Genomic DNA, 12,190 nt, shown 5'->3' with positions numbered 1-12,190 from the left:
AAAAAATATATATATATATATATATACACACACACAAACATTTGAAAAGAGAGGAAGAAATCAATTGAAAGAGGGAATGAGGGTCATCTTGTCATATCAAGCCAATTACAATGAATAGAAGACCAGCATGGTGCAAGGTTTTGTAACAGTGATCAAAGGTGTGCTGGTGAAATTTCCTGGTGGTCAAAGTCAACATGAAACACAATCAGTTTTATATTATCCTTCGGATTTCTTAAGTGTTTCTTTTTCTATCACTGAAGAAAAATATCCTGCATGGGATCATCTAGAAGTGGACATTGGCCAGGAGTTTCAGACCAGCCTGGCCAACATGGTGAAACCCTGTCTCTACTAAAAATACAAAAAAATTAGCCAGGCATGGTGGTGCACGCCTGTAATCCCAGCTACTCGGGAGGCTGAGGCATGAGAATTGCTTGAACCCTTGCAGTGAGCCAAGATCGTGCCCCTGCACTCTGGCCTGGGTGACAAAGTGAGACTCTGTTTCAAAAAATAAAATAAAGGAGAAGGAGCCATTGGGAAGGCTGTTGGTGGTAGTGGGGTGACTTGTTCTCTGAGCTGATGGCTCTCAGGGTGGCTTTGAGTACTTTTTTCACTTGTTTTGGGGGTTTAGAGATGTAATATCAGCAGCAGCTATAATTTATTGAATGCCTATTATACATCAGGGGTTGTTGCTGTGATTTTACTTCATTTAACCTTCAACATATTTCTTCTCTATTGCTATTGTTATTTTTTTCCCTTTTCAGGTGAGGAAATTGAAATTCAGAGAAAATAAGCAACTTGCTGAAGTTAGGCAGCTATCTGTACTCAGATTGCTGAAAATGTTTGACACTTAGATAAGTGAATTGTAGATTTATGGTTTTTGGGTGTGTATGTTTGAGTATATAGTTACTTTTAAAAAGAGCATCCTGGCATGTCTTTAGATTGTTGTCTCATTGTGAGTGTGTTCACTTTGGAGAGGACGGGTTTTGTGGGCCATGGTTCATAACAGCCCTTTCTTAAAAGAAAATTAAAAAATTATTTATAATAATTTATTTTTTGAGATGGAGTCTTTCTCTGTTGCTCAGGCTGGAGTGTGGTGGTGTGATCTCGGCTTACTGCAACTTTCACCTTCTGGGTTCAAGTGATTCTCCTGCCTCAGCCTCCTGAGTAGCTGGGATTACAGGTGTGAGCCATCATCCCCGGCTAATTTTTGTATTTTTAGTAGAGATGGGGTTTTGCCATGTTGGCCGGGTTGGTCTCAATCTCCTGACCTCAGCTGATTCGCCTGCCTTGGCCTCCCAAAATGCTGGGATTACAGGTGTGAGCCACCGTGCCCGGCCTCATAATGGACCTTTTTTTTGATGCTAGGTGTTCATGATTGTGCTGTTATTTACATTGCACATTGCCAATTCTGGATTTCATTCTTTTTTATTTTAATGCAGAGAGAAAAGGAACAGCAGGAAGAGAAGTCTGGTTTGTTCAGGAACATGGGGAGGAATGAAGATGGTGAAAGAAGAGCTATGATAACTCCTGCTCTCCGAGAAGCCCTTACTAAACAAGGTGAAAATCTTCAAGAATTGTTGTTATATGATTATATAGTCTTAGGCATTCTAATGTAATACCTAGAATGAAGTCTCTCTCTAGTTAGCTCATCAGCTGTTCATAGTGACAGATATAGCAGTCTAAAGATTCACCTTCTTATTTCTGCGGATCGCTTCTGTTGGCTGCCTGGACCAGTGAGTTACCTTTTTGCTTGGTTTATTGGGATATTACTATTAGTGCGGGTCAAGTTCACAGATCAAAAGTGCTGTCGTTGGGAAAGCTATTAAAAATGCATAGAGGCCAGGCGCGGTGGCTCAAGCCTGTAATCCCAGCACTTTGGGAGGCTGAGACGGGCAGATCATGAGGTCAGGAGATCGAGACTATCCTGGCTAACATGGTGAAACCCTGTCTCTACTAAAAAATACAAAAAAAAACTAGCTGGGTGAGGTGGCGGGCACCTGTAGTCGTAGCTACTCGGGAGGCTGAGGCAGGAGAATGGTGTGAACCCGGGAGGCAGAGCTTGCAGTGAGCTGAGATCCGGCCACTGCACTCCAGCCCGGGCTACAGAGCGAGACTCCGTCTCAAAAAAAAAAAAAAAAAAAGCATAGAAAAGCTCATATGATAAGAGACTGGGTTAATTAGAAGTGTTTTATGTAGAGGTGTCATATCTGGATTTTTGTGGTCTTACCTTATTAAGGAGGTTATAGTTGCATGAATGAGTAATAATACTAGTTTCCTGTGGAAGGAAGAGTAGTAAAATGGGAATCAGTAGACCTACCTCCTTTCCTCCTTCCCCCTCCCCACTTCCCCTCTGTATTTATGAGAGACCTTTTATGTGACAGTCTGGCAATGCAGAGAAACACAGGAAACTGTATCTTCTTCAAGGAACCGTCAGTCTGGTGCACTAGAGAAATATATATATATATATATATATGTATATTTGTATTTTAATATCTATGTCTATATTTTAATTAGGGTAGATTATATTAATGTGATTTCATTATAGATTTAAATTTTTCTTGCTATTTTCTATTTCATCTGCTTTTTGATTTCCCTTTTCCTGTTTTTCTGTGTTCTTTCAAATTAATTCAATTTTAAAAAATGACTCTATTTTATATTTTTGTTTGCTTACTAGCAATAACATTTTTGCTAATAGTTGCTCAAGGTTTTACACTATACCTCCTTTTTTTTTTTTTTTTTTTGGAGACAGAGTCTCTCTCACCCAGTCTGGGGTAAAGTGGCATGAGATCTTGGCTCACTGCAACCTCTGCCTCCTGGGTTCAAGTGATTCTCCTGCCTCAGCCTCCTGAGCAGCTGGAACTAGAGACATATGCCACCATGCCCAGCTAATTTTTTCACCATGTTGGCCATGCTGGTCTTGAACTCCTGGCCTCAAGTGATCTGCTGCCTCAAAGTGCTGGGATTACGGGTGTGAACCGCTGCACCTGGCCTACACTTTACTTTTTCATTTCATAGTATATCTTTGAGTGATGTTATCTCACTTAATATGTAGAAGAACCTTACAATACTGTACTTCCATTATTTCTTTCTTAACCTGTATGTAATTTTTATCACACATTTTACTTTTACTTTTGTTTTTTGGTTGAGTAGGGTCTTGCTCTTTTGCCTAGGCTAGAGTGCAGTGGTATGATCATTGCTCACTATAGCCTTGAACTCCTGGGCTCAAGGAATCCTCCTGCCTCAGCCCCTTGCACAGCTGAGACTACAGGTGTAAACCAGCACACTGAGTGTTTTACGTATCCTCTAGAGCCTACACTTTATTATTATTTTTTCTTCAACAAAAATATCTATTTTTATATTTAATTCAATCAAAACATCTATTATGTACTAAAGATTTATATACTTACAATCTTAGAATTTCATATATTTACTTATATAGTTACCATTTTCGGTACTCATGTAGTTACCGTGTTCTATTCACGTAGATCTGTGTTCCGTCTGGTATCCTTTTCCATCTGCCTGAAGGACTACTTGTTTTTTTTTCTTTTTTCTCATTTAAATTTACCTGTGGCAACTCCAAGGACTTTTTAAACATCTCTTATAGTGCAGATTTGTTGGTGATGAGTTCTTTCAGCTTTCATATATCTGCAAATGGCTTTATTTTGCCTTCATTTTCTATCACTGTATCTTCAAGTTCAGTAATTTCTTGCTGAATATAGAATTGTAGGTTGACAGCAGTTTTTTCTTTCAGTACTTTACGGATGTTACTCCACTGTCCTCTTGCTCACATTGCTTCTGATTAGAGTTCAGCAATCAGTCATCCTTTTGTTTGGTCCTTTAAATAGGATCCTCCTTCTCCCAACCCCCTGCTACTTGGAAGATTTTCTCTTAATGCTGATTTTGAGCATTTTCATTATAATGTGCCTCAGTGTAGTTTTCTTCATGTTTCTTTTATTTGGGTTTTGTTGAGTGCCTTGGTTTTGTGGATTTATGGTCTTCATGAAATTCGGACAAATTTTGGCCATTATTTCTTCAAATATTCCCCCCTTCACCCACTTGCTTCCTAGAAGACTACAATTATATGTGTAATAGCCTGCTTGAATTTGACCTAAAACTCATTCATGTTCTATTCATTTTTAAAAAATTCTTTCTGCTGTCTCACTTTTCATTTTGGATAGTTTCTATTGCTATGTTTTCAAGTTCAGTAATCTTTTCTTCTGTAATGTCTCATCTTCTGTTAATCCTATTTGATATATTTTTCAACTTAGACATTGTAGTTTTCATTTCTAGAAGTTCAGTTTGGGGCTTTTTATATTTTCTACATCTATTACCTTTTTGAGCCTGTAGAATACAGTTATAACTGTTTTATTGTCTTAATCTGCTAATGTCTTTGTCATTTCTGGATCAGCTTTGGTTGATGGATTTTTTTTCCTCATTGGTCATGTTTTCCTATCTGTTTGCATGCTTTATATCTTTGATTGAATGTCAGACCTAATTTTACCTTATTAGGTACTGGATATTTTTATTTTTATTATTTATTTATGTATTTTGAGACGGAGTCTCGCTGTGTCGCCCAGACCGGAGTACAGTGGCACGATCTTGGCTCACTGCAACCTCTGCCTCCCGGATTCAAGCGCTTCTCCTGCCTCAAGTGATTCTCCTGCCTCAGCCTCCTGAGTAACTGGGTGCCCACCACCACGCCTGGCTAATTTTTTGTATTTTTAGTAGAGATGGGATTTTACCTTGTTAGCCAGGATGGTCTTGATCTCCTGACCTCCTGATCTGCCCACCTTGGCCTCCCAAAGTGTTGGGATTACAGGCCTGAGCCACCGCACCTGGCCTGGGTATTTTTATATAAACACTCTTAAACAGTTTTTTTTTTTTTTTCCTGGGACGAGGTTAAGTTACTTGGAAATAATTTGAGCTTCATATCTTACTTGTATAGCTTCTTAGATGATGAGACAAGAGCCGGCTCAGTATAGGGCTAATTATTCCTCACTATTGAGGCAAGACGCTTCTATGTAGTCTACCTAATGCCTTGTGCATCTTTAGATTTATAGTCTGACTGGCAGAAACAGGTACAATTCTCAGCCTGCTCTAAGCATCAGGCATTACCCCCAGTCCTTCCCTTCCTCTCTCCCTCTTTTCATTTGGGATAGTTTCTTTTTTTTTTTTGAGACGGAGTTTCGCTCTTGTTGCCCAGTCTGGAATGCAGTGGTGTGATCTCGTCTCACCGCGTCCTCCTCCTCCAGAGTTCAAGCGATTCTCCTGCTTCAGCCTCCCTAGTAGCTGGGATTACAGGCATATGCCACCATGCCTGGCTAATTTTTGGATTTTTAGTAGAGACAGGGTTTCACCATATTAGTCAGGCTGTTCTTGAACTCCTGACCTCAGATGATCCACCTGCCTCGGCCTCCCAAAGTGCTGGGTTTACAGGCGTGAGCCACCACACCCATCCCATTTGGGATAGTTTCTATCACTGTGTCTTCAAGTTCTGTAATTGCTTCTTCTCTAAATGTCTAGTCTTCCAAAAATGGTTCTTTCCCATCCTTGAGTAGTGTTTCTCTTGTGAATGTACTAAACAGTACTTGGGCAAATACTTGAGAGAAATCCCCTGTAGACTCTTGGAGTCTCTTTGTAGGTTTCATCTCTCTAGCTTTCAATCCTGCAAACTGTAGCCACCTTTGTCATCTGTTCCATTTTCCAAACTCAAGAGTCCACTGGGCTTCGCTTGGGTAGTCTCTCTTTGCTACATGGCCTGGAAGGTTTCTAGACAGTAAGCCGAGGTAATGGGAGGGCTCACCTTAATTGTTTCCTATCTCTATGGGATCACTGTCTTTTGTTGCCTGATGTCTCATGTTCTGAAATCTGTTGTTTCATATATTTTGTCCATTTTTTGTCCATTTCAGGTAGGATTGTAAATCCTCTCTGTTACTCCATCTTGGCTAGAAGCAGAATTTCACACAATGATTTTCAGCAGTTGTACACTGTTGGCTTATATTTGTACTGTGGTCAATTATAGATCTCTCTATCCTGTAATGTACAGTTTTTTTCTTTACCTAAATGCAAAATTTATAGAAACCTATGTATCTTGGAAGAGAAAAGTATAAAGAGTTAATGTAGTAGAGGATGATTTCTATGATAGTATGAACAATATAATATGGAATTCCAAGAGAAGAACTAGAATTTCTTCTGGGGATATTTTAAATGCATATTTGGTATCAGAGATTAGTTATTCAATTGGACTCAGTTCCACCTTCGAGTACATAAGCAGTCCTTTGTTTATTTATATGCAAGGTGTTTACATAAATGTAGACGAGGATAAAAGACAAAGCCCTGTAAATGTTGCCACTGGAGACTTGTAATCCAAATTGACATTGCTCCAATAATCATCACAGTGTGAATATGGATGTTTAACCAGCCACTGATCCACTTACGCTATCATCCAGACTGTATTTCTCCATTTGCCTTATTTGCCTGCAAGAGTCTTTGTGTGTGAGTGACTCATGATAATTGTGGCTTATTACCTGAAGCCTCATGAGAAACGGTATTGAATGCTTTCTGAAATCAGAATGTACTACTTGTTTGTACTACTAGTTTGTTTAAAAAGGAAATGAGATTACTTTGGCCGGGCTTTTTCCATGCTTTTCACGCCCTATGTAGCTCAAAAATGTGAAATGATAGGTTGTACGGCTACTGAGAATTCACATTTCAGATGTAGTTCCTAGAATTTGATTTTTCTCTCTTTGGGTCAACATTACTTTGTTTTAATCTCCCACTGACACCTGGTTCTTCATCTTCTTTCAAAGGTTACTGATGATAGCTCCCCATTCATTCATTTGAAATATATTATAACTTTTGTTTTGTGGCCCAGCATGCCGTTCATTTTTATAAATGTTTCACTGGTCCATGAAAAAAATGTAAATTCTGTAGTTGGTGAGTGCAGGGCTCTGTGTATTTTTGGTCCAGTTTATGTGTTGTGTTGCTTACATCTTTGAGAGCTTTACTGAGTTTTTACCTATGAGATCTGTTAGATACGGAGAGATTAAAATCTCCTCATATAATTTTTGGATTAATTTATTGTTTCTTAGTGGCTCATGCCTGTAATCCCAGCAGTTTGGGAGGTGGAAATAGATGGATCACTTGAGGACAGGAGTTTGAGACCAGCCTTGCCAACATGGTAAAACCCCATTTCTACTGAAAATACAAACAAATTAGCCTGGCAGAGTGAAGCACAACTGTAGTCCCAATTATGCAGGAGGCTGAGGCATGAGAATCAGTTAAACCCAGGAGGCAGAGGTTGTGGTGAGTTGAGATTGCAACACTGCACTCCAGCCTGGGCGACAGAGCGGGACTGTCTTTAAAAAAAAAAAGAAAGATCATTTCTTTATGTATTTTAAGTCTATGTTATTAGATACATATACATTTTAAATTGTTTTCTCATCTTGCTGAATTAAATCTTTCATGTTTTCTGCCATGGGGTTGGTTGACTGCAATAATTTAGCAAAAAAAAAAAAAAAAATTGCTAAATTTTAATGTCACTTTTTGATATGACACTTTGAATCAGTCTAACTTTGTGTTCCCTGCTTTTCCACTCAGGTTATCAGTTGATTGGGAGCCACTCTGGGGTGAAGCTTTGCAGGTGGACAAAGGTATTTTTTTTGTTTTTATTAAGTATGTCTATTATATGCAACTTTTAAATAGCTATTTTTATACACTGTCAGTAAATTTACTATTTAGAGGTATAATTTACATTTAATATGCACAGATTTTTAAATGATTCTTTAAAATGCGTTCAGCAAATTTTGATAGATGGTAGAACCTATATTCACCAACTCCAATTAAGATATAAGCTGTTGCTGGGCGCGGTGGCTCAAGCCTGTAATCCCAGCACTTTGGGAGGCCGAGATGGGCGGATCACGAGGTCAGGAGATCGAGACCATCCTGGCTAACAAGGTGAAGCCCCGTCTCTACTAAAAATTCCAATAAACTAGCCGGGTGAGGTGGCAGGCACCTGTAGTCCCAGCTACTTGGGAGGCTGAGGCAGGAGAATGGCGTAAACCCAGGAGGTGGAGCTTGCAGTGAGCTGAGATCCGGCCACTGCACCCCATGCTGGGTGATAGAGCGAGACTCCATCTCAAAAAAAAAAAAATATATATATATAAGCTATTATCCCCACCCCAATGAATTTATTGTGCCCATTTCTAGTCAATAACTCCCTTTCCCTAGGGAATTATTGTTCTAATTGCTATTATTGTTATTTAGTTTTGCCTTTTTAGAATTTCATAAGCGTGACCAGGTGCAGTGGCTCACGCCTATAATCCCAGCACTTTGGGAGACCAGGTGGACGTATCATTTGAGGTCAGGAGTTCAAGAGCAGCCTGACCAAAATGGTGAAACCGTGTTTCTACTAAAAATACCAAAATTAGATGTGGTGGTGGGCATCTGTAATCCCGGCTTTCGGGAGGCTGAGGCAGGAGAATCGCTTGAACCTGGGAGGTGGGGGTTGCAGTGAGCCCAGATCACGCCACTGCACTCCAGCCTGGGTGATAAGAGTGAGACTCCATCTCAAAAAAAAAAGAAAAAATTTCCTAAGAGTGGAATCATGTAATGTGGAGTCTTTTGCAACTGGCTTCTTAAACTCAACATATTTTTGAGATGCATCCGTGTCGTATCATGTAACATGTATCAGTAGTTCATTCACTTTTATTGCTCAGTAGTATGCCATTATATGAATATACCAGTTTTTAAAAATCCGTAGACATTTGGTCTGTTTTTAGTTTTTGGCTATTAGGAAAAAAAGTACTATGAGCATTCTTCACAAGACTTGGTGAATGTGAATTTCAGTTTTCCTTGGGTAAATGCCTAGAAGTGCAGTTGTTAAGTCACAAAGTAGGTATATGTTTAACTTTAGAAGAAACTCCCAAACTGTTGTCAGTGTGGTTGTACTACTTTATACTTGCTCAGCAATTTATTAAAGTTCCATTTGTTACACATTCTCACCATCCTGTGGTATTGTCTTTTAATTTTAGGCATTTTCATGGTTGTGAAATGGTACCTCATTGTGGGTTTGTTTTTTTTTTTTTGCTTTTTTTTTTTTTTTTGAGATGGAGTCTCACTCTGTCGCCAGCCTGGAGTACAGTGGTGCAATCTCGGCTCACTGTACCCTCCATCTCCAGGGTTCAGGTGATTCTCCTGCCTCAGCCTCCCGAGTACCTGCCCAGCTAGTTTTTGTATTTTTATTAGAGACGGGGTTTCACCATGTTAGCCAGGATAGTCTCGATCTCCTGACCTCATGATCCGCCCACCTTGGCCTCCCAAAGTGCTGGGATTACAGGGGTGAGCCACCACACCCGGCCCTCATTGTGGTTTTAATTTACATTTTGCTGGCGATGGTTGATGATTAGGAACTTTGTTTTTTTTTTTTTGAGACAGAGTCTTGCTCTGTCACCCAGGCTGGAGTGCAGTGGTGCGATCTTGGATCACTGTACCTTCCGGGTTCAAGTGATTCTCATGTCTCAGCCTCCTGAACAGCTGGGATTACAAGGGTGTGCCAATATGCCCAGCTAATTTTTGTATTTTTGTATTTTTAGTAGAGATGGGGTTTCACTATGTTGGCCAGGCTGGTCTCAAACTCCTGACCTCAAGTGATCCACCTGCCTCAGCCTCCCAAAGTGCTGGGATTACAGGTATGAGCCACCATGCCCAACCAGGAACATCTTGTGTTGTGCGTATTGGCTGTTTATACTTGTGAAATGTCTGTTCACATCTTTGTTCAAACTGGGTTATTTGACTCTATATTATTGATTTCTAAAAGTTCTTTATATGTTGTGGATGTGAATCTTTTGTCGAATGTGCACTATGAATATTTCTCTAGACCGTGGCTTTTCTATTTCCATAAAGGTATCTTTTGAAAATTTTAATTTGGATACAGTTCACTACATCATATTTTTTTCTTTTATGGTTAGGGTTTTTTGTATTTTAAGAAATTTTTGCCAACCATAAGGTCAGAAAGATATTCTAGATTTTCTTCTAGAAGCTTTGTATGTAGTTTTAATTTTTTTAAAGCAGTTTTCTATAGTTTTAATAAATTAGTCTCTTACTCTTTTAGATGTGTTAAATATACATTTTCACATGTCAACTTACAGTCTTCAGTGCTGCATGGCTCTTTGTTTAAAGGAAACTAATCTCTGTGGGAAACTCATTTTAAGGAATACACATACATATGCACGATGCATGCAAACAGATAACAGGGAATAGTAAATATCACTTCCGTTATATTTTTCAGTATCTTCTCAGTCAGTGAAATGGCATGGTAACACAGTTCCAATGCAGTACATGTGAACGGCAACACAGAGATGAAAGCATCCTTGCTTACCATGCCAAACTGCTGTATGCCCATCCCACAGAGTTGCCTCCGTGTTCCTTGCATCATCCCATAAATTACGAGAGTAGGCTTCTTTTAATACGTTCTTTCTCTTATAAATGTGTAAGAAAATAATAGGTAGAGAAGAAAAATAGTAAAGTAAGGAAGTATTAAAAGTGTTAATGGTGTAAAAACCCACAAGAATCAGAGAAATCACATAGGGCACAGGATCCTGTCCTGCACCACACGTTTGATTTTTTTTTGTTTTGTTTTCTTTTTTTTTTTTTTTGAGATGGAGTCTCACTCTGTAGCCCAGGCTGGAGTGCAGTGGTGCGATCTCGGCTCACTGCAAGCTCCGCCTCCTGGGTTCACACCATTTTCCTGCCTCAGTCTCCCGAGTAGCTGGGACTACAGGTGTTCGCCACCACACGCGGCTAATTTTTTGTATTTTTAGTAGAGACGGAGTTTCACCGTGTTAGCCAGGATGATCTTGATCTCCTGACCTCGTGATCCTCCCGCCTTGGCCTCCCAAAATGCTGGGATTACAGGTGTGAGCCACTGCGCCCGGCATACAGGTTCGATTTTTGTCTGTTGTTTTTCTTTAGGTGAAAATGATAAATTCAGTTTCTTTTTTCACTGCCATAGCAGGTCTTTAATTTTGATACAGAAGTTAGATAAATATATTGTCCCCAAACTTCAATGTCTGTATTCCTAGAGTGGTGGCAGGAGCTCATTAGGGGCTCAGTGACTGAGGGGGCAGACAGATTTGCTTAGGTGGATTCCTCCTAAGCAACCTGTGTAGAAGAAGCCAATTTTTTTTTTTTTTTTTTTTGAGGCGGAGTCTCGCTCTGTCGCCCGGACTGGAGTGCAGTGGCCAGATCTCAGCTCACTGCAAGCTCCGCCTCCTGGGTTCACACCATTTTCCTGCCTCAGTCTCCCGAGTAGCTGGGACTACAGGTGTTCGCCACCACACGCGGCTAATTTTTTGTATTTTTAGTAGAGACGGGGTTTCACCGTGTTAGCCAGGATGGTCTCGATCTCCTGACCTCGTGATCCGCCCGTCTCGGCCTCCCAAAGTGCTGGGATTACAGGCTTGAGCCACCGCGCCTGGCGCCAATTTTTTTTTTAATTGTTTATTTTTTTGAAGTAGGATCTTGCTCTGTCATCCAGGCTACAGTGTAGTAGTGCAATCTTGGTTGGCTGCAGCCTCACACCTCCTGGACTGAAGCCATCCTCCCACCTCAGCCTCCCAAGTGGTGTGCCACCATGCCCAGCAAAAAATTTTTTTGTATTTTTTGTAGAGACAGGGTTTCGTCATGTTGCCCATGCTAGTTTTGAACTCTTGGACTTAAGTGATCTGCTTGCCTTGGCCTCTGAAAGTGCTGGGATTATAGACATGAGCCACCTCGCCTGGCCCTGTGTGTAGTTTTAACTTTTATGTTTGGGCCTGTGATTCGTCTGGAATTAATTTTTATGAATGGTGTGAGGTAAAGGTCAAGATTTATCCCACCTCGGCCAATATGGATATCCAGTTGTTTTGGCACCATTTGTTGAAGACTTGTCAACCTAAATAGCAAACAGAGAGGGGCTCTCTAGAAGAAAATGATGGTTATTTTGGAATAGAGCATTGCAATGGGAATATGCAAGCCACAGTAAACTGTGTTTTCAGGGAGGTACAGGAAGACAAAGTTTAATTTTTAATTTTTTATGAATTATTATAAGTTAATGAAGACACCGTTTTTTTTTTTATTTTTTATTTTTTTAGACAGGGTCTCACTCTGTCACCAGGCTGGAGTGCAGTGGTGTGATCTTAGCTCACTGCAG

General features: G+C 40.1%; 1 protein-coding gene across 1 annotated transcript in view; it reads left to right on the top strand.

Annotated features, from left to right (window-relative positions):
- Positions 1-12,190, top strand: part of LOC105504691 (S-adenosyl-L-methionine-dependent tRNA 4-demethylwyosine synthase) — a 279,094-nt gene that overhangs the window by 66,762 nt on the left and 200,142 nt on the right. The window contains exons 8-9 of the mRNA XM_011932198.1: positions 1,440-1,557; positions 7,600-7,652. Coding sequence (XP_011787588.1) covers positions 1,440-1,557; positions 7,600-7,652 — 171 coding nt within the window. The remainder of the gene's footprint in view (positions 1-1,439; positions 1,558-7,599; positions 7,653-12,190) is intronic.

The sequence above is a fragment of the Colobus angolensis genome, unplaced genomic scaffold (genome assembly GCF_000951035.1).
Source record: "Colobus angolensis palliatus isolate OR3802 unplaced genomic scaffold, Cang.pa_1.0 Scaffold122, whole genome shotgun sequence".
Classification (NCBI taxonomy): Eukaryota; Metazoa; Chordata; class Mammalia; order Primates; family Cercopithecidae; genus Colobus; species Colobus angolensis.
This window is presented reverse-complemented; position numbering and strand designations above follow the sequence as displayed.